This window comes from Octopus bimaculoides, chromosome 21 (genome assembly GCF_046866305.1).
Source record: "Octopus bimaculoides isolate indiv1 chromosome 21, ASM4686630v1, whole genome shotgun sequence".
Taxonomy (NCBI): Eukaryota; Metazoa; Mollusca; class Cephalopoda; order Octopoda; family Octopodidae; genus Octopus; species Octopus bimaculoides.
The window spans coordinates 24545041-24569058 of record NC_142948.1 but is presented as its reverse complement, the minus strand read 5'-3'; the positions used below and the strand labels follow the sequence as shown (position 1 = coordinate 24569058).

The 24018-nt window shown below is 38.6% G+C and overlaps 1 protein-coding gene across 1 annotated transcript in view; it reads left to right on the top strand.

Annotated features, from left to right (window-relative positions):
* LOC106872633 (outer dynein arm-docking complex subunit 2) overlaps window positions 1-24018 on the top strand; it is a 261939-nt gene that overhangs the window by 227018 nt on the left and 10903 nt on the right. The window contains exon 18 of the mRNA XM_089338944.1: window positions 22700-22888. Within this exon, the coding sequence (XP_089195070.1) occupies window positions 22700-22888 (189 nt within the window). The remainder of the gene's footprint in view (window positions 1-22699; window positions 22889-24018) is intronic.

Below are 24018 nucleotides of genomic sequence, written 5' to 3'. Positions count from 1 at the left end.
CCCGGTAACTCAAACTGGACACCTCACCCCAATTGCTTATAACATAGTGGATTCTGTTAAAGGTAACCAAACCATCAGATGGGGATGTTAAACTGAGCCTTGCATTTACTCTCTCTCCTGTACATATATATATATATATATATATATATATATACAAATTTAGTAAATGGAGTAAAACGTATATGTTAAATGAATTCTTTTATTTCCAATGTATGTTTCAAAGATTACAAATTGTACCTTCCAAAGGAATAGGTGATGTTGATAAGGATGTAATCTCTTCAGGGAAATACATAGGAACCAGCTTAATCATAAGACATTTTAACCAAATGTCAATTATTAACTTAGAGAAAATAAATACATATAATATAATAGAATAGGTACTAGGCTTACAAAGAATAAGTCCTGAGTTAAATTTCTTCAACTAAAACACCCTTTAAGGTGGTACTCCAGCATGACCACAGTCAAATTACTGAAACAAGTAAAAGAATAAAACACACACACACACACACACACATAAAATGGACACATTCAACTCTCACTATAATCCTTATAGTGAAAGGTTTTTTTGTGTATTTCAACTGCTAAAATTATTATTGCCATCATTAATAGCATTATTAGTAATATTAGTATTCTTAATATTATTGTTGTTGTTGTTGTCGTTGTTGTGGTTGTTTTTGTTTTATTGCTGGACTGTCTCCTTCTCTCAGTGTTGTGCTGTAAATAGCAACATTGTTAGTCAATTTGTCTCATGCTTTGTCATCCCTGTAAATTCCACCCTCACTACAAATATGATCACATCCGGTCTGGACTCTTGTTGGAATTGTTCACACACACACACACACACACACACAGATACGCATGCACACACACACATACGCACGCACACATACATATACACGCATGCACACATGTGTATGTGTAGGAGGCAGAACACAGTAGGATTGTTAAACATTGACTGGAATTCAGAGAGAGAGAGAGAGAGAGAAGGAAAGAAAGAAAGAAAGAAAGAAAGAAAGAAAGAAAGAGGTGCGAAAAAGAGAGAAATAGAGGGAGAAAGAGGAGAGTTAAAGAGATAGGGAGAGAGAGAAAGAGAGAGAGAGAGAGAGAGAGAGAGAGAGAGAGAGAGAGAGAAAGAAAGACTGTGGTGTGTGTGTGTGTGAGAGAGAGAGAGAGAGAGAAGAAATTGTTTCAGAAAGGAGTGTAATATCCTGACAAGTTAGGATATCCCCCTCTCTTTCTCTCTCTCTCTCTCTCTCTCTCTCTCTCTCTCTCTCGGTCATTCTCCTCCTCTTCTCTCTCCCCACTCTCTCTCTCTCTCTCTCTCTCTCTTCTCCTCTCTTTCTACTATATATATTAATGGGGAGAATTCAGAGCACATGACCTACAGACACTATGTGTCACTTGGTAGTTTCCTTTCTCTACAAAGCCTAGAATGACTCTTCACCCACTTAATGCAAGCTCAACAGATGGTTGACTGGTCCCCACCCTTTCCTTCTCTACAGAAATAAATCTGTTAAGTGCCTAAGCAAGCTTTTTCAGAAATCTCTGCCCTAGATTAATATCTAATGTCCAGCTTACAGATAGATGACTGCCTCAGACTGGACAGATTGGCAGAACTGTTGGTAGACTGTTGGAAGTACTTTATTTTGTAGTCCTGTACATCCTGAGTTCAAGGTCAACTTCTGTTTTGTTTTTTTTTCATTTCCCTCTCCCCACCCTCCGACCCATAAAATAAAGTACCAGTCAGCACTGGATTCTTTTAACATTCTTCTCTCTTTTACCTTTTTGCTTGTTTCAGTCAATTGACTGCGGCCATATTGGAGCACTGCCTTGAAGGGTTCTTAGTCGAACAAATCGACCCCAGAACATTTTTTTTAAAGTCTAGTATTTATTCTCTCAGGCTCTTTTGTCAAACCACTGAGTTATGGGGACATAAACACATAAACACCAGTTGTCAAGTGGTGAGGGTGGTGGGGGGAGCAAACAGATACATCAACGCACATACATTGATATATGTATATACAGGGTGCAATGGATAAATTGTCGCCATTTTATATTTTAATTTCATGCATGCACATTGTTTGTGTTTGATTTTGTCAACTACACAGTAAAGTAGGGTCAGTTGGGCACCATCTGTGAGAAAAACAGCAGCGTGATGCAATTCACTCTGCCAGAAATTTGGAAACGACATGCTGTACTGCTTGGCATTCATGCCAGAAGCTCCAACAAATAAATCGCAGAGTGTTTGGATGTCAATCTGAGGACAGTGCAGAGGATTCGGAAAGAGTTGTATGAGTCTAATAGTGATTACAAAGGTATGGCAGCTCAGAAGACTCACTCTGATCGTTCTGATAAGAAAAGAACTCCTGAGTTTGTTAGTGAGATCCAGGCTATGATTGACAACGATCCCTCCGAGTCAATCAGGTCCATCACCAGGAACATGGGGGTAGCTGAGTTTCTTATCAGGCAGGTAGTGCATGAAGACATTCAGTATTCCTCATACAAGATGAGAAAGGGCCAATTTTTATCCCAAGCCATCAAGGACAAGAAGAAAGACTACACTACGAGGCTTTTAAGCAAACTCAAGCATGCCCTCCAATCAAACGTGCTTTGGTTTTTCTCAGACAAGAAAAATTTCTACCAGGATCAGATGATGAACACACAGAAAAACTGTTTGCTTGTCGTGTCCCCAAAACATGTACCGAGAGTGATAAAAATCAAACATCCAGTCAACATCATGTTGTCTGGAGTGATCACCAGCAATGGCAATGTTATGCCTCCATTCATCTTCCCACACAGCCTCAGACTCAATATGAAGGCCTACATCAAGTGCCTGGAAGAGGTAGTGCTGCCCTGGGTGAAGAGGGTAGCTGCTGGAAGACCCTGTATCTGACAACAGGGCTCTGTACCATGCCACACAAGCAGGAAAACACAGTCATGGTTGTCAGACAATTTCTGGAACCACTCCATTCCTAACATCTGGCCACCTAACTCCCCAAACTGTAACCCCCTTGATTATTATGTATGGGGCACAGTTGAGTGAGAGACCAACAAAACTCCTTGTAACACCAAAGATGAACTGAAGGCAACATTCACCAACTTAAACAAGGTGACCGTCCAGAAGAGTTGCAGGAGATTCCGAAATCATCTGAAGGTAGTGGTTGAAGCCAATGGTGATTTTATTGAATAAATTTACTGTTTAGTATTTCAAGATATTTTAATGTAATTTCAGGTAAATATCATCATCGTTGTCGTCGTTGTTGTCATCGTCGTTGTGATCATCATCATCATCATCATCATCATCATCATCATCATCATCGTTTAATGTCTGCTTTCCATGTTGGCATGGGTTGAACAGTTTGACTCAGGAATGGCAAGCCAGAGGGCTACACCAGGCTCTAATCAGATCTGGCAAGGTTTCTATAGCTGGATGCCCTTCCTAACACCAATCACTCCAACCACTGGCACAGGTGTGTTTACTTAGCACCTGCATGAGTACATTTTACATGACACCAATACCTGCAAGACAAAGATCTCTCAGCTGGGAGAGGGAGTGGGGGCATGACCATAAAAGACATGCCTGTATGTAGGGGTGGCCGCAGAACTTAAATTTACATGAAATTTTGATAGGGTTTTTATTTAGACCAGTTTAAAACAGAAAGTTTGTTTCCATAGATCTAAGGACTATCTCAGGTGGTTATTATTAAAAGGGTTAGATTCAATGGCCATCACTTGAAATGTCATTAGTTTGAAAGGAAATATTCATTGGAACAGACAAGTTGTGGAAGGAGGAAGTTATAAACTGGATCAGGGGCCATATTTTGAGCAAAAAACGAGATATCACAGGAGGTAATATTGGGTTGTCCGGAAAGTTCGTGCCGACTTTTAAAGGAAAGAAAAAGGTCAATAAATACTTGCCATTACATTTTTAATCAACCAAATATGAACCATTTTGTTGCACAATGCGTCTCCATCTTTCCTTTAACTTGAAAATACCCTCTTCCCAGAAGTGAGGTGGTTTCATGGCAAGTAAGTCGAAAGGTAAGCTCGGACAACCCAATAGAACTAGCACGAGCCAGAAAGTTGCCTTGATGCTGTCGTTACAACTTGCTAAAAAAAAATAGTCCCAAGTTTTCCTTAATCACGCACACACACACACACACACACACACACACACACACACACACACACACACACACACATACACACACACACTGCTATCTTAAGAAAGAAATAATTCAGGGAACAGAAGTCAAGATGGTCAAAGCTGGAATGTCTTATAAAAAAATGGTTTGCTGGACAGGGAAGAAGTTGGTTACTACTGCTGCTATTATTAGTAAAAGCAGTGGCACTATCAACTCCACCATCAACGGTTGTCATAGAAACACAGAGGAAGCCACTATCAGTGCTTTGACCTGTTAGAAATGGCCAAATGTCATTGTAATAGGAACTAGCTTCAATGCGCTATGGTCTATCATTGACTCTACATTTGTTGGTGCTGTTTAACCCTAGGTCAGCCCTATTTGAGCAGGCCTCTGATCAAAGTCACTTCTTGTTCAGTGCGTCATTACCATTTTTCAAGACAGTATGATGTGTTTTGAGGGAGATTTGGCTGCTATTTCCAGCAGATGGAGCTACCACATAGAGCAGCTTATCACTGGCTCCCATGTTGCTGCTGTTTTTATTGCTGTTGTTGTTATTGTGAGCTGACTTACGATTAAAGATTAAAGACACTCTAGAGTGTTACTTGAGGGAGAATTGGCTACTATTTCCAGCACAGCAGTGCCTCATCTGCATCATAGCTGCTGTTGTTTAATCTCAGGTCAATTTTGACTGAGGTCAACTACAGTCAAAGATATTCCACAGTATTAGTGGCGGAATATTTGGCTATTATTTCTAGCATATTGAGCTACCACATACAGCAGTTTCTCACTGGATTTGTATCTGTTGTTGTTAGAATTCAACAGATAGCTTCTAGAAGGAACCAGTAATGGTTTTATTATAATAAGTCTGCTAATTCAAGTTCAATACCAAAGTTTCAGGGGTGAATGGTTAATTTTTTGTAACTTAACCCTTTAACATTTAAACCAACCATTTTCAGCCCAAATATTTTACTTGTTTTATGGTCAAACTGGCCAGATCTGACCTCTCACACCTATCCTCCAATGTCATTCTAAAAGTATGCAACCACATCATTGGAATCTTAAAGGTACAGGCGTAGGAGTGGCTGTGTGGTAAGTAGCTTGCTTACCAACCACATGGTTCCGGGTTCAGTCCTACTGAGTGGCACCTTGGGCAAGTGTCTTCTACTATAGCCTCAGGCCAACCAAAGCCTTGTGAGTGGATTTGGTAGATGGAAACTGAAAGAAGCCCATTGTATATATGTAGATACATATATATATATGTGTATGTGTGTGTGTGTGTATATGTTTGTGTGTCTGTGTTTGTCCTTCCAGCATCACTTGACAACCGATGCTGGTGTGTTTACATCCCCATAACTTTGTGGTTCAGCAAAAGATACCGATAGAATAAGTACTAGGCTTACAAAGAAAAAGTCCTGGGGTCGATTTGCTTGACTAAAGGCGGTGCTCCAGCATGGCCGCAGTCAAATGGCTGAAACAAGTAAAAGAGTAAAAGAGAGAGTACAAGATAATGCCTGAGTAATTCAAAATAATTTCTGGAACCATTGTTGACTCTGGCTTACCCTTATTGTCTGATCCCCATATACTGCATGAATATTTGTCATACTTTTTGCTTGTTATTGCCTAAATAGATCTTGGAGTAGAGAGGGCATGTTACTAATAACATTTGAAAAAATAATAATGCGTTAAATTCCTAACTCCCTACTTTACTATTCGAATGGGGAAAAGTACATCAGCATAACTAGGGTTCATTTGTACATTTATATGGAATTATTTGTTTATTTATGCACCCTTTTAAAGCCTAGCCAGGCTCATGGGTCCGGTTTCCCGGTTTCTATGGCATATGTCTTCACCCCCAGCTTGACTGGACGCCAGTCTATCGCAGCTTTACTCAAGAAACAGGAAGAAAGAGTGAGAGAAAGTTGGGGCGAAAGAGTACAACAGGGGTCGCCACCATCCACTGCCGGAGCCTCGTGGAGCTTAGGTGTTTTCGCTCAATAAACACACACAACGCCCAGTCTTGGAATCGAAACCGCGATCCTCCGACCACGAGTCCGCTGCCCTAACCACTGAGCTATTGAGCCTCCACCATTTATATGGAATACCAAATATGAAGTGGAGCATACAGTCTTCCTGTAAGTCAGACTGCCTCATAGTTCCAGCAGACAAAATATGATGGTGAGGGAGATGCACTGGAACAGCCATTCTGACTCATGGAGCTCCCACTTGCAGATAACCATCTCTGCTCTGATAGCAGCGAGCAGGGAAATGGTCCAGGGAACAAGAACGTCAGAGGTCTCCGCTGCCACAGGCTCGACCATGAGCCTAACCTTAACCCCACGTCAGTTCCGATTGAGTACACCAACAATCAAAGACAGTCTGTAGTATTACTTGAAGGATATTCAGCTGCTATTTCCAGCATTTTCAGAAGCCTCCTCGCTATTCCTTTAGTTGAAATGATTTCTCTGTTGTTTGTTCTGACATTTTCAAAATTCTTTTATTTTTTATTATAAAAGCATTTATTGATAAGTGAGTGGGATTTTTGGCTTTTTGTTTGCTTACACGTTAGCTTTGTATGTTTGCATATAAGTACACAAACATACATACATGCAGATAGATAGATAGATAAACAGACAGACAGACAGATAGATATAGACATATATATATCTATATATCTATGTACATAGATATATACGTATGCATATATATATATATATATATATATATATATATATATATATATATGTATAAAAATATATATATGTTTATATACATGTATATATAGATATATATATATATATATATATGTATGTATGCATATATATAAACACACACATACACACAAGTTTGTATGTGTGTGTGTGTGTGTGTGTGTGTGCATATATACTTATTGGGTCATCCCATAAATAATGCAGCTTTTTCAATTTCCTTTAAATTGAAATATATTTAAATACATGTATATGTATATATCATCATCATCGTTTAACGTCCGCTTTCCATGCTAGCATGGGTTGGACGACTTGACTGAGGACTGGTGAAACCGGATGGCAACACCAGGCTCCAATCTAAATTTGGCAGAGTTATATATCTATGTATATATATATATGTTTGTGTGTATGTATATGTGTGTAGATATATATATGTGTGTGTGTGTGTGTGTGTGTGTGTGTGTGTGGAGGCACGTGGCTTAGTGGTTAGGGTGTCAGCATCATGATCGTAAGACTGTGGTTTCAATTCCTGGATCGGGCAACGCATTGTGTTCTTGAGCAAAACACTTCATTTCACGTTGCTCCAGTCCACACCAGCTGGCAAAAATGAGTAACGCTGCGATGGACTGGCGTCCCGTCCAGCTGGGGAACACATACGCCATTGAAACCGGGAAACCATGAGCCTGGCTAGGCTTTAAAAGGGCGCATTTATTATTTTATATATATATATATATATATATATATATATATTTCCGTATTCCCGAGCGTCATACTAATACATCCTTTTGTTATTTACACCACTTGTCCTCGTCTGTTGTTGTTTTTTCGTACATTCTCCCATATATATATATATATATATATATATATATATATATATATATGAGGGTGGTGCTGGAAAGTTCCTGGCTTTAAGGATATTGTGAAAGGCCTGGCTGGAGGCCCAACCTTCTAAGTTCTTTAACGAGGCTTAGAAATACTGAAGGACCACTGCAATAACTGTGTGAATGTGAGAGGGGAATATAGTGACAGTACCCCCTCGTGTGTGTGTGTGTGTGTTTATATGTGTGTGACAGATTGATAAATAAATGCAAAGACAAACAGAGAGAGAGAGAGAGGGGGAGGGAGAAACAGAGAGAGAAAGGAAGAAAAACATTTGAATAATTAAAACCTACAATGTCTTACTAACACATAATGAGGCTTTGTTTGTGGCTTAATCATTTCCTGCTGCGTTTTGCAAAAAATATATAAATACACATCAGAAATGAGTTTAAGTGATTTTAAACTAAAACACTTTCATTGTTCATTAATCACTACAGCTAACAGTTCTTCTACCAGTTACTGAATAAATATGACATCTGCATTATCTTGAAAGAAGAATTTTGTCAAAGAGTAACAGAAGTCCCATGTTTTGACTGAAAAACACAAAATCAAAATTTAAAAAATTCTCTTTTTTTTTTTCCTGTTCTACAACAGGCTCAAGAAAAACATGACTAACGTTTGATGTTTGACTAAACAGTAACAATATGTACTGTCAGTGACTATGAATCTATGAATGGTATGTTTGATATGCTGTGGTGGAGGGGTTAGTATCCTGTGACTAACTTTAGAGGGAAAGAGAAAATCTACCTACATTATCATGTTATCAAAAATTTATAAGGCAAGTGACATTCCACTAACAGATTTTTGTAGATGCAGGCATGGCTTTGTGGTAAGAAGCATGTTTCCCAACCACATAGTTCCAGGTTCAGTCCCACAGCATGGAACCTTGAGCAAGTATCTTCCACTATAGCCTTGGGCCAACCAAAGCCTTGTGAATGGATTTGGTTGACAGAATCTGAAAAATAGCCCATCATATATATATATATATATATACGAGGGGGTACCCAAAGTAACCAGAAATGTGTCCTGTGAGGCGAGCTGGCAGAAACGTTAGCACGCCGGGCGAAATGCTTACCGATATTTCGTCTGCTGTTACATTCCAACTTCGAATTCCGCCGAGGTCGACTTTGCCTTTCATCCTTTTAGGGTCGATAAATTAAGTACCAGTTATGCACTGGGGTCGATGTAATCGACTTAATCCCTTTCTCTGTCCTTGTTTGTCCCCTTTATGTTTAGCCCCTTGTAGGCAATAAAGAAATAAGAAACGTTCTCTGTGAGACAAGCCCATAGTAGTTCAGGCTTCCACCACTAGAAGCGACTTGATGCAACCCTCAGGCATCAGTCTGCCACCCAGCATTGTCTTCTGAAGTCGTACTGCCACTTGGTGTGTCTTTGTTTTGCAATGCTTCTTCTTTGTCGACTTTTGTAATGGGCTGAACAGCATGCTTCCATGAAATTCTGTTTTCCACTAAGGAAAACGATGGCCAAAACAGTTGTCATGTTTCAAACAGCTTACAAGGATGCTACCATGAGCAGAAAAATAGTTTGCAAGCGGTTTTCATGCTTTACAAATGGTCACTTGTCGCTTGAGGACCAACCTCATTCAGGGTGACCATCAACTTCCCGAATAAATGGAAACATCATGACAGAAGATCAAAAACAGTCACGAGCGAATGCGTGTCATCAACTGAAAGAACAGTTGGAAGTTGATCCAGACCTTTTTATGAAGATAATCACCGGTGATGAAAGCTGGTGCTACACAATTTGCAGATGTGGAAGAGGTGAAGAAAAAAAAAACAACAGAGGCATTAAAAGGCATCACTTTGCACCAGTTCCAGCACTGCTTCCAACAGTGGAAAATGCATCTAAACCAATAGAGAATACTTTGAAGGCAATAAAAGTGTAAACATGTAAAACTAAGAGAAGAAAATAATATTGAAAACTTCTAGTTTCTTTTGGGTACACCCTCATATATATATATATATATATATTGGGTTGTCCGGAAAGTTTGTGACAATTTTTAAAGGAAAGAAAAAGGTCAATAAATACTTGCCATTACATTTTTAATCAACCAAATATGAACCATTTTGTTGCACAATGCGTCTCCATCTTTCCTTTAACTTGAAAATACCCTCTTTCCAGAATTGAGGTGGTTTCATGGCAAATAAGTCGAAAGGTAAGCTACTATAAATTGGCACGAACTTTCCAGACAACCCAATATATATATATATATATATATATATATATATATATATATATATATATATATATATATATATATATAAGAGCAATAGTTATAATGATAGAGAATATGAAGACTGGTACGTCCTCAAAATTTATTTCCTTTTAATTAAAATTCTGTACAGCATAACTTTATCAGAACATTATGCCTGGTTGCATATGCTTCTGCTCATACTCTCTGCAGTGGAAACACATGTAGGTCATCATAACCATAAAAATATGATGTACAAAATTGTAAAAGAAAAAGTAATAAATTTTGAGGCTGTATTAGTCTCCATATTCTCTGTTGCTATAATTATTGTTAATATACACTCCAGATGATATTATCATCCAGTGAAGTGATCATGGAATTACCCATCGGAGGAGTTTACAGCATGAGTGACAATCCATAGTAGTCACAGGCATTAAATACTAATCAATACAGTTAGCCGTAACCTGGAACATAACTGTATCTGCCTGGATTATATATCCCACTAAATTTATGCACACATATATGTACAGATATATAGGTAGGCCTTGCCTTTCATTCATTGGGAGTGGTGGATAAAATAAATGCCAGTTGAGCATGGGGTCAATGTAGTCAACTTAACCCTTTCTATGAAGTTGCTGGCCTTATGCCAAAATTTGAAATTGTTATTATTATTATTATTATTCCCTCATAACACAGTGTAGGTAAAAATGCATCGGAGTCTTTAGTCATCTGTCAAGTCACAACAAAGACCTTGAAAAGATGATACTTTTCTTAAGACATGCGCTGTGCCCAATAAGGCTTCTTTTTGCAAGACATCAATCTTGCATGGGATTTCCAGTTGCCTTAAGAAGGTTTGAAGTTTCAATGGGATTGAGCCTAACGCTCCAATCACCACTGGTATCACTTTTACATTACCTTCTCGCATTCCATACAGACTTGCCATTTCCACTTCCAATTTTTTCAACCTCTTTACTCACAACATTCTTGTCATTTGGTATGGCTGCATCAATGATCTGACAGCATTTGTCTCTCCTATTCAATGCGACGATATCTGGCCGACGGTGTTCGATTACACGATCCGTCTGAAAATCATCGTCTCAGAGTATGGTTACTTTTCCATCCTCCTGTAAAACTTTACTTGGTACATGCGCATACTAGTTCTCTGTTACTTCATATTGGTGTTTACGGCATAAGAGCCAATGAAGATACACACACATTTTATCGTGACGACGCTTGTATTCTTTTTGTGCAAGGCTCCCACATCCACTTACCAAGTGGGTCACATTTTCCACACACTTTCCACAGAGTCTGCATTTCTGGGTGTCAGAAGTTTTATAGATGTTATGCTTCACTGAATTGGTAGCGAGAGCCTGGTCTTGTGCAGCAATGATCAGGTTTACGGTGGTATGCTTCAAATCACCTTGCTCGAGCCATGCCCACGATGCTGTATTATCCTTAGCATCTTGTGTATTCCTTTCAAACTGTCCATGCATTTTCATTTCAAGGTCTTCTTTTCTCTTCCCCTAAGCTCTTTGTTTAAACTTTTCCTTGCCCATCATTTCATCTGCATTTACATTCATATCTTTTGCGGCATATTGCAGCAGGTCTTCATCACTATTTATCAAGTACTCGGCAAGCGTTATCCTTTCATTCCTCATACAAGGGTCTGTACTAATTAGTTCACTGCCACCATTCTTTCTTTTCTTATACAGTCTGTTTACGTTTGGTTTAGGGTGTAGCGCCCCATGCAACGTCATAAACTTTCTCGTCCTTCTATCCAGTGCTTATATTTCGTCCTTAGTCCATTTGAGAATGGACGCACTATATCTGACCACCGCAACTGCCCAGATATTCATTGCAGTAATCAAATTTTTGGCATTCAGGTTGGATTTCAACACCATCTTCAGCCTTTTTTGAAACACCTCGCTGACCTTGACTTCCATTTTTCTCTGTGTAGATTGTCATCCAGCTCCAAAATCCCTAAATATCTATACCCGCTACCGTCGGGTTCACCCATGGTCTCTCCTGATGGTAACTGCAATCCTCTGCCGGCTGCTTTCTTCCCTCTTTTCATATTAAGTACTGAGTATTTGGTAATCCTAAATTCCATACCGATGTCTCTACCACACTTCTGGACTGTTTTGGTTGAGGAATCTATGTTTTTCAGAAGTGAGGGTTGAGAGGGAAGTACACCCCCGCCCCAGTAAGTTTGTTAAAAGGTGGGTGAATGTTGTGAAAATGGCTCATGTGAATGGGCCTACTCTGACTATTTGCCTGTAAGCTGAAGCAGTTGAGGAGAAGAGGGGTACCTACATGGCATGCCTTTGGCTGTCAGGGTGATCAGAATGTGTGGGGTGCTTGGTTGACCCGAGGTGGAACTCCCCCTATTGGGGAATTTTGTTGTTTCTTTTTTTGTTGTTAACTGTTTCTTTGTTTTTATTGTTTACACATTTTCTGTTTTAAACCCCCACTTGTCCCTTGTTTTGTATTGTCCCTCTGTATTTTGATGCCCGGCCCTTGTGGCCAATAAAGAAAGGATTAATTTTATTATTATTATTATTAATACGAACTTTCCTACCTTTTCGGACAAAACCTTTTGTAACTTTCGTCCTGTCTTTGTCCTTACATGTTTTTAATTGATATTAGCCCTTGTGGCCAATAAAATGAATTTAATTATTATTATTATTGTGTTAATTCCAGAAGTGTGCACACAAACTAAGAGGCTAACATATTGCAAAGTTGTTTGACCGGCTACAAACAGCAGCCAAATAATTGTCAGGTCACACCTTACTAACTTTAAAATATTAATAATAAACCTTTAGTGTGCAAATCTGCCAGACAGTAAAATAACTAATATGTAGTTTGGTGACATTCTGTTAGACAAGTATGCCATCTGTGTATGGTGGGTGCTCAGAGAATGTAACCCAATATCTTCGAGTCTGTTTAGAATACGCTTGCCCCTCCCCCACAGACATCACAGGATGACCTAAATAAGTAAATAAATGAAATAAAGAAAATGTGAAAGAAAGAAAGAAAGCAAGCAAGAAAGAATGAAAGAAAGAAAATGAGAGAAAGAAAGAAAGAAAGACAGACAGAAAGAAAGGAGATAAGAGAACATTGTCTATTTTCAGCTCTCAAAAATTCCTCAGTGATATCCACCTATGTTACATAGTCTGAAAAGTGTGAGCAACCTTTGCATTTCAGCAGGCAATTTTTGTTACACCGGGCTTTGACACATCGGCAAGGTAGACGAGATACCATTATACCAACAGCAAAATTAAAAGTGTATATGTGTGTGGCATGTTTCACATGCATATCTCCCTCTCTCTCTCTCTCTCTCTCTCTAAATGTGCATGTGTGTATTTATACATACTTATATATAAATATATTCTTTTATTCTTTTATATTTTTCATCCCTAAAGGTGATATACATACATATCACCTTTAGGGATGAAAAATATAAAAGAATAAAAGAATATATACATAAGTATGTATATACACACACACATATATATACATATGTATATATATATATATATATATATATATAATATAGGTGCAGGCATGGCTGTGTGGTAAGAAACTTGCTTTCAACCACATGGTTCTGGGTTCTGTTCCACTGCGTGGCACCTTGGGCAAGTGTCTTCTACTATAGCCTTGGGCCAACCAAAGCTTTGTAAGTGGATTTAGTCGATGGAAACTGAAAGAAGCCTGTCACACACGTGTGTGTGTGTGGGGGGGGGTCTTTGTGTCTGTGTTTGTCCCCCACCACTGCTTGACAACCAGTGCTGGTGTGTTTACATCCCTGTAACTTAGCAGTTCAGCCAGAGAGACTGATAGAATTAGTGCCAGGCTTTTTAAAATAAAGTATTCATTTGACCAAAACATCTTCAATGTGTTGCCCCAGTATGGCCATGGTTTAATGACTGAAACAACTAAAAGATAAAAGATATATAGGTGCAGGTGTAGGTGTGTGGTAAGAAGCTTGCTTCCCAACCAGATGGTTCCGGGTTCAGTCCCACTTCATGGCAACTTGGGCAAGTCTCTTCCACTATAGCCTCAAGCTGACCAAAGCCTTGTCAGTCATTAAACTTGTCTGCCATTTTCAGAAAATAATAATGGTTGACAGAAACTGAGAGAAGCCTGTCATGTGTATATACACTTTAATCTTGCAATAGATGGATGTCCTATTCAGAGGTAATGTGATTGTGATCACTTTTATGCCAGTGAAACAGGGTAACCATCCCTATGAGTCCTAGGGGCCCAAGGCAGTAATGTTTCAGGGGTTGATGATGACAAAACATGTTTTTACAGATTTCAAATGAATAGGAAGATGCATGGCTTAATGGTTAGGTTATTCAGCTAACAATTGCAAGGTTCTGAGTTTGATTCCTAACAGTATGACACTTTATTTCATTTTGCTCCAGTTCCATTCAGCTGGCAAAAATGGGTTGTACCTGTAATTCAAAAAGGGCCAGCCGTGTCATATTGTGTCACACTGAATCTCCCTGAGAACTACATCAAGGAGACACATGTCTGAGGAGTGCTCAGCCACTTGCATATTAATTTCATGAGCCACATGAATAAGAGTAACTGTTCCAGTGCAGTTCCCTCATCATGCTCCTGGGCAATGCCTTTTCCATTTTGTCTGCTGGGACCATGAGGCGATCTGAATTACAGGAAATCGAGGAAATGTAAGGATTTCATAGCTTTACTGTAGTTTGCCTGACTGGCCTTCGTGCCAGTGGCACATAAAAGCTCCTACTACACTCTTGGAGTGGTTGGCGTTAGGAAGGGCATCCAGCTGTAGAAACTCTGCCAGATCAGATTGGAGCCTGGTGCAGCCATCTGGTTCGCCAGTCCTCAGTCAAATCGTCCAACCCATACTAGCATGGAAAGCAGACGTTAAACAATGATGATGATGATAGGTTCTGGCTTTATACTCTACTTAAATAATTTAATTTGTCACATTAACAAACGCGGGCAGTGACACTATTTTGAAATTGATGAGCAAGTCATCGGCTTGCAATGCCGAGTTTTATTCTTGAAACAAAATATTGATGACAAAAATTTCACAAGCAGGCTGTTCGGTTGATCAAATCAACCAGAACACTGATTGTCATGACTGACAGAGAGTTTATTACTATCATGTGATGTAAAGACAAGGAGACACAAAGGCTCACACACACGCACACATATACACCTGCACACTCACACACATACATAGAGACATATGTATGTATATATGCATGTGTGTGTGTGTGTATACAGGGTGTGTCAGATACTTGAGGACAGATTTATGCTTATAAAAACAGATATATAACAACAGATAATAACTTTATTTATCAAAAAATGCTATGAGGATAAAAAAATAAACCATTTTTTCTATAATGTTATTCAATAAAGCCACCTTCAACTTCAACATCTGCTTCTATATGAGATCTAAATCATCTACATGCTCGAATCAAGTGGTCCTGTTTCATTTTGGACATTACTCCAACTATGGCAGCTTTCAAAGAATCTTTGGTGTTATGGACGTGTTCATTGACCTCTCTCTCAACAACGCTCCACATGTAATAGTCCAAAAGATTGAAATCTGGGGAATTAGGAAACCAAATGTTAGGGGTTATGTGATCATGAAACTTTTCAGCCATCCATTCCTGTGTTACTAAAGCCATGTGTAATAGTGCAGAGTCTTACTGAAACACATATGGCCTTATGTTGCATATACTGACTATCCAGAGCTTAACAATTATTTACAGGACCTCAATGTAGGCGGCAGAGTTAACTTTAAGACCTTGCGGAAAGAAGTAAGGAGGCATCACATGTCCTTCATTGCTGACAACCCCTAAAACCATGACAGTTACAGGAAATTTTCTATGCATAACACTTGAAACTTCAGAAGGATCTGCATATAACCATCTGTCATTTCTTCTGTTAACTTTTTGATCTTGGTCGAAATTTTTCATGTTTGAAAAAAACCAAATCAAATCTTCTACTGTTGGATTTTTCAGTTTGTTTAAGAGCTTTTTAGATCTGATGTAGAGATTTTCTTTTGCTTTTTCTGACAAATTGACCTTTCCTCATCATATAAGACTTATATCTGATGACATCATGGACAACATTTCTGATTGTTCCTTCTGACACTTAGAGATCTTTTGCAATTGACCTCATGGACTTCCTGGGATTGTGATCAATGGTCTGTTGAACTTGGATAAATTCAGGTGTTGTGATGATTTCAGAGCATTTAGAATGCTTTTTAATTTTTGATACTGGTGACACATTTCCATTTTCAGTCCCTAGCTCCTTACAAACTTCGTAGAAGAAAGATCTGGCAACTTTTAAAAATCAAGATATTTCTAAATTGCTATGCTCAGCCTTTATAACCACAATAACAGCATGCCTCTTCGGTTTTTTGAGTAAGCTGAGGGTCTGCAATTATTATTTTCTGAAACAAAGGTTATACAGAGTTAGCAAAAAATGCAGCAATGACTCAAAAAAGGTATGTCTTCAAATACTTTATGCACCCTGTGTATATATATATATATATATATACTTTACTTTCATTCTTTTACTTGCTTCAGTCATTTGACTGTGGTCATGCTGGAGCACCACCTTAAAGAGTTTTAGTTGAACAGATCAACCCCAGGACTTATTCTTTGTACTTATTCTAAGCCGGTGATACATAAAAGCATCCACTACACTCTGAGTGGTTGGCGTTAGGAAGGGCATCCAGCTGTTGAAACTTTGCCAAATCAGATTAGAGTCTGGTGCAGCCTCCGGCTTGCCAGTTCTCAGTCAAACCATCCAACCCATGCTAGCAGACATTAACAACAATAATGATGATGATGTGTGTGTGTGTGTGTACACACACGCACACACATACAAGAGGCTTCTTTCAGTTTCTCTCTCCCAAATCTATTCATAAGGCTTTGATCAGAGTAAGACTTGTAACATAACAGAAAGCTAGGCCTGAACCAAAGGCCACATCGTTGGGAAGCAAATTTCTTTGTCACACTATCATGCCTGCACCTATTCTATAGCAGATCAATAACCTGGTAAGTGGCTACCTTGTTAGCTCACCTTACCATATCTAGCAAGTCAAAAAACTGTATAGGGGCTGTCTTGTTTGCTAGGTTGCTATTTCTAGCAAACTAAACAAGTGAGTGAAGGATACCAGAGTATCTAAGTCCAATAAGAATATTTCCACATGTTGAGTGTTTTCTTTGTTGAATTCAATATTTCTGAGATAATAAGTTAAAGGTGACAGCTGCTATATAGAAATATATATATTGCTGTAATATTGAGCTATGATTGGATATTGATTAAACGTACTTTAATTTTTTTTTCTATTTTTTTTTTGTTATCTATTGTCTAATAAAAGTGATTCGTCATCATCATTGTTGCCGCCGTCGTCGTCATCATCAACATAACCATCAGCATTGTTTTACAGCTGCACCCACAGTACTCTCTATAAAGTGGTTTGTGTCAGGAAGGGTATCCAGCTGTAGAAGCCATGCCAAAGCAGATATTGGAGCACAATGCAGTCCTCAGACCTGCTGGATCCTATCAAACCACCCAACCCATGTCAGCATTAGGAAGGGATTGCAGCTGTAAAAACCATGCCAAAAGAGACAGTAGGGCTTGGGGCAGTCCTCTGGTTTGCCAGCCCCTGTGAAACTATCCAGCCCATGCCATCATGGAAGACGGACACTAAATGATGATGATGATATATATATATATATATTTATATAAAGTAAATGTAGGGATAAGCAAATTATACAGATCATATTGATCTGTATAAAGCATATTGAATACATAAAATACAAAAATTGTTTGTAAAGAATAAAACGTTTTGAATGGTACAACAATGCACTAAAACGTCTGCATTACATAGAATACAAATGAAACAGTGAGTTAAAGGGGTGGAAGAAAAGTATTACAAATCCAACGGCTGTTTCTGTGAGCTCAGCAGTCCATAATAATGTTTGCAGATTGATTCCATCATAGGATGAGACAAGCTTCCGTCTTTAGGGAAGAGATCTGACATTTGAGATGTTATAGGAGAGACGTTCAAACATGGAATACTTTTCTGCCACCCTTTAATTCTCTATTTCATTTGTATTCCTCCACCCCTTTAATTCTCTGTTTCATTTGTATTCTGTTTAAGTCAGACCTTTTTATATATATACATATATACACATTTTATGTATTTCATGTAATTAACATATTTTATATATTTATCTGTCTGACTTGCATATCCCTACATTTAATTCTATACCCACTCAAGTTCAAACATCTTTAGCACTACTAAGTGTATTCTATATGGAGAATACTTTGATCTCAAGTATGGATTATATATATATATATATATATATATATATATATATATATATATATATATATATATATATGAATGAGTAGTATAAGATATGGATTCAGAGAATCATGAGAGTATCATAGAAAGCTACTCTTTTTCGTTTACATTAAGGATAACCAGTTCCTTTAATTTCTATCTCACAAATGTGCAAGTAGCTGAGCACTCCACAGACACATGTACCCTTAACATAGTTCTCAGGAAGATTCATCATGACACAGAGTGTGACAAGACTGGCCCTTTGAAATACAGGAACAACAGAAACTGGAAGAAAGAGTGAGAGAAAGTAGTGGTGAAAGAATACAGCAGAGTTCACCACCATCTCCTGCCAGAGCCTCATGGAGCTTTAGATGTTTTCACTCAATAAACATTCACGATACCCGGTCTGGGAATCAAAACTGCGATCCTATGACCACAAGTCTGCTGCCCTAACCACTGGGTCATTGCACCTCCACACATATATATATATATATCTATAAGGTGGTACCTCAGCATGGCTGCATTCAAATGACAGAAACAAGTAAAAGGGGTAAAAATGTGTGTGTGTGTGTCCCCAAAAACAATCATTATCTCCAACTTAGCTTGGATGTTGTATTTGGACAAAGAATACTGCATTATCCATCTTGAGAGGACTTCTCATATGGTCTCGTGATACATAAAAGCACTCATATTTACATCATTGACAGACAAGAGCCATCTGCTACAACCACCAAAACTACCAGATCCCGTGATTTCATCTTGTTTTGGACTCTTCAGTGACAGATATCCTGTGTGCGTGAATGTTTGTTTGCCTGCAATGTAAAATAAATGCCATCTTCTATACAACAGTGTATCTTCACTTACAATTTGCCATGAAATAATGTCCAGCCATTGAGCTCTTTGTTGTCTGAAGATCAATAAGAAATAGTTCTTTACCGAGAAACAAATGTGGATTGGCAACAAGTAGAGACACGAGCTGTAGAAAATTCAACCTCACTAAATTTCGTCTGATCTGTAAATGAGGATGATGATGATGATGATGGCATACATAGAAAAAGGAAAAGTTGATAGTGACTGCAAAATTGCATCCAGCAGAAACTTTAAGGTCATTATCAACCTTTTCTTTGAAAAATTAAAACGTTTGTGTGTCACATACGTAGTGAATGGTTTTCACATAATGTGCGAATCTTTATATAAATAATTACACAAACAACAGACACATTAATGTGTGTGTGTGTGCGTATTTGCATGTGTGTCACCAGATGGAGCTACATGTATAAATCGTTGCCAGTATTGACGTTTGTGTCAAAGACTTTGTTGGTATTTTGTTTCTTGGGATTAAGTTTCCATATGAGTCATAGTAAGAGTTTGTGTATATATACATACATATGTATATATACACAAACTCACATACATACATATATATACATATATATATATACATACATATATATATATATATATATATATATATATATATATATATATATATATATATATATATATATTATATATATATACACATACATACATATATACATGCATACACGCACACGCACACACACACACACAACATGAAATACACAATTACAACATAAACACACACACACACACACTTACCCACACAAACACTCATACACACACATAGCCTGATGTAAGCTGTGTGTAAACTCACACACCCACGTGTAACATTTCCATTTAACTGCTTGTATTGATTAGGCTTTTACTGTAACAAAAACCTCACATTTATTTTCTTTGTTTCTTTCACACACACACCCATATATATATATATATATATATATATATATATATATATATATATATATATATATATATATGCATATACATACGTGTACAATCATCATCATCGTCGTCGTCATCTTCATCATCATCGTCATCATCATCATCATCATCATTGTTTCATGTTCACTTTTCCATACTTGTATGTGTCAGACAGAATTTGTTGAGATGGAATTTTTAAGGCTGGATGCCCTTTCCTATTGCCAACCCTCACTTGTTTCCAAGCAAGGTAATATTCACCCATGGTTACAAAGGTTTTGCACAGACTTGTTTGTCTTGGACTAGAGAAAATTATATCTTATACATCTCACCTTATAAAACATGGCAACATTTTCTGTTGCATAATCATATATATATATATGCACTTATATATATATATATATATATATATATATATATATATATATATATATATATATATATTTATATATTTATATAGGGGCATTACTATACATAAATGCCTCGTGCTAAGAGGGACTCTAAAGTCAAACTACCGTAATAAACACATTTTTACCAAACACGAGGGAATACAACTCTTAAAGCTAACCCCCTAAAAGCTGACTGCACTCTTTACTCATTAGTACACGTATGGTCAAGACACTTAAAAACAAACAAAAAAATCAACATACATCATCATCATCATCATCATCGTTTAACGTCTGCTTTCCATGCTAGCATGGGTTGGACGACTTGACTGAGGACTGGTGAAACCGGATGGCAACACCAGGCTCCAATCTAAATTTGGCAGAGTTTCTACAGTTTGATGCCCTTCCTAACGCCAACCACTCAGAGAGTGTAGTAGGTGCTTTTACGTGTCACCTGCACGAAGGCCAGTCAGGCGATACTGGCAACGGTATGTATGTATGTATGTATGTATGTATGTATGTATGTATGTATGTATGTACGTATGTATGTTTGCATGTATGTAGTAGAATTTATTTGCCAACATAATGTGGAAGTCTTGACTAGGACTGCTACTACTGTTTAACCCCAGGAAAACATCTTCCTCAGTACTGGACAACCACCTGGCTAGTGAAATAACCCAGGAACCATTGGTCTGTTGAAACTGCCAACAGCTACAAAGGAGGAGTGAGCTCCCTTGCTTATGGTATGTCTCAGACACAGATCATGTGTCGATAAACCAGCTGGAAAAGATGTTTTCCTGAGGTTAAAAAGTAGTAATATAGTCCTCGTCAGGACTGCCATGTTATGTTGGCAAATAAACTTTACTATCCAGTACTGTTAGTACATGGCTCTCAATCAGAGATTTAAAACTAGTTGTTTTTCTCCTTATATATGAGGCTGCTACATTAAAGCACCCAGTATCAGGTCTGATCAATTAGTATTGGGACTGCTGCCATAGTAACGAAGCTAAAGCATGCAGAGTGAAGCTGCTTAGCAAAGATTGACTTTGAACTCTGCTGTGCATGCATACTAAGTTTTAACGTTCTAGCTCACTTTCACTGTTTACAGCAGTGCTTGGAAGGAAGGTGTGTAGCGTGTGATCGTCACATTGACCATGACAGAAAGTTGTCATGGTGATACCTGCTCAGAGGCCAACACAAAATTGCAGAAAGTGTATGGAGAGGAGTGTATGAGGTGCATATAAGTGTACGAGTGGTTCAAATATTTCCAAGATGGCCAAAAAAATGTCGATATTGATGAATGTTTTGGGAGACCTGCAACCAGCAGAACTGAGAAAAAGATCACAGATGTGCTTGGAGTTGTGAGGGGAAATCATTGAATCACCATCCGTGAGTTATCAGAGGATGTGCAGATTAGTTACGGTTCAGTTCAGTCCATTTTCACTGAAGTTTGGATATAAGGCATGTGTCTGCCAAATTTGTGCCAAAACTTCTTTCAGCTCACCAAAAAGACAGTTGGGTTTCAGTTGCACAAGATCTCCTTGATTGTGTCGAGAACAATGAAAACGTTTTGAAAACTTTGCATAGGCCTCTGAGTGGGTATCGCCAAGTATTTGGCAAAATTTGATGCAGATTCTCTGTCATGTTCAATGCGATGATCACATGCTACACACGTTAATTCGAAGCAGAAGTGAGCTAGAACATTAAAACTTAGTGCATATGCACAGCAGAGTTCAAGGTCAATCTGGACCAATCAGCTTTACTCTGCACGCTTTAGCTTCGTTACTATGGCAACAGTCCGGATATTTATTGATCAGTCCTCATGTGTGTATGTGTGTGTGGGGGGTGGGGTATGTGAACTTCATCTACTGAACTTCCACACTGTCTTTTCCTCTAATTTTCCCCCTGTCAGTGATTCTTTCTGTCATCCTTAACTTAATCTTCCAAAGATATACACAATCTTCCACACACATTTCCCCAACTTCTGATAAAACATTCACATCCGCTGGACAACTGAACTCCACAAAAGTGCATGACGTTTGCTCCTTGTCCTGTAGCATGACAGCTGGCCTATTGTGCTTACACCGGGTTGATGTTTTTATCAGAATATTCCTAATTTTGAAAGATGTAGATGCATTCTGGTTGTGCTGTCACTTTGTATGATCAAGGAATATCTTAACCGTCATTATTTTTCTTATGTTTATGTTTGCTAAAGAGTGATCTAATTTGTATTGCAGGATGCTGGTGAGATGGTGCGTTCTTTTGTTGGTGGTTTAGAATTAATCGTGAATCTACTCAAGTCAGACAACATCGAGGTGTTGGCTAGTGTATGTGCTGCCATTGCAAACATTGCCAAAGATGAGGAGAACCTAGCTGTCATTACTGACCACAATGTTGTACAGATGTTAGCAAATCTTACAGATACAGTAAGTGTTTATTTGGGAGATTTTTTCGTTGTTTTTTTTTTTCATGTGTACATGTACATTCATGTTGTTGTTGGCACTCCGTCACTTACGACGTCAAGGGTTCCAGTTGATCCGATCAACGGAACCGCCTGCTCGTGAAATTAACGTGCAAGTGGCTGAGCACTCCACAGACACATGCACCCTTCACGTAGTTCTCGGGGATATTCAGCGTGACACAGAGTGACAAGACTGACCCTTTGAATTACAGAAACAGGAAGTAAGAGTGAGAGAAAGTTGTGGTGGAAGAGTACAGCAGGGTTCGCCACCATCCCCTGCCGGAGCCTCACGGAGCTTTAGGTGTTTTTCGCTCAATAAACACTCACAACACCCGGTCTGGGAATCGAAACCGCGATCCTATGACCGCGAACCGCTGCCCTAACCACTGGGCCATTACACCTCCACATGTACATGTCCATTCATACATACATATATATAAACATTATCAACAGCACATTCTTAATGTATATGCTTCATGTGTTTGCCAGTTGGCTGTGATTTTTGTGTGGGGGAGATTACTCAGTAAAAGCACCTGGTGTTAAAACACTTGAAAGCCATAAATAGGCAGGACAACTCACCCTAAATCTCATTTAGGAGGGATGGAGATCAATGCTTTGCCAGTGAGTTGTCCCATCTGTCCATGACTTTCAGGTATTTTAACACTCTGCATTTTGATTACTCTCCTCCATGACTAGTCACTGCCCACCAGCAAACACACAGGTGATGTCAGTTAACTATGTTTATTACACTAGTGCTGCTTTGAGTGTTGGGCACCTCACAGAGGCAATGGCTGAGATCTTTGGCATTATGTTGTGCTTGAGAAGAAGACCCATGAAGACAAGCAAAATTGCAGTCATGGCAGATACCGGTGTCATGCAAATGGCACCCATGGCATTAGGAAAGGCATCCAGCAGTACAAAACTGGAGTCTGGTGCAGCCTTCTACCTTACCAGCCCTGGTCAAACCACCAAACCCACACAGGTAATCTCCAGGAGCGCCTTCAGATTTAATTATCCCTTAGTGGCTTAAACACTTCTAGCCTACCACTTGAATGTTTAACCCTTTAGTGTTTAAACCGCCCATATCCGACCCAA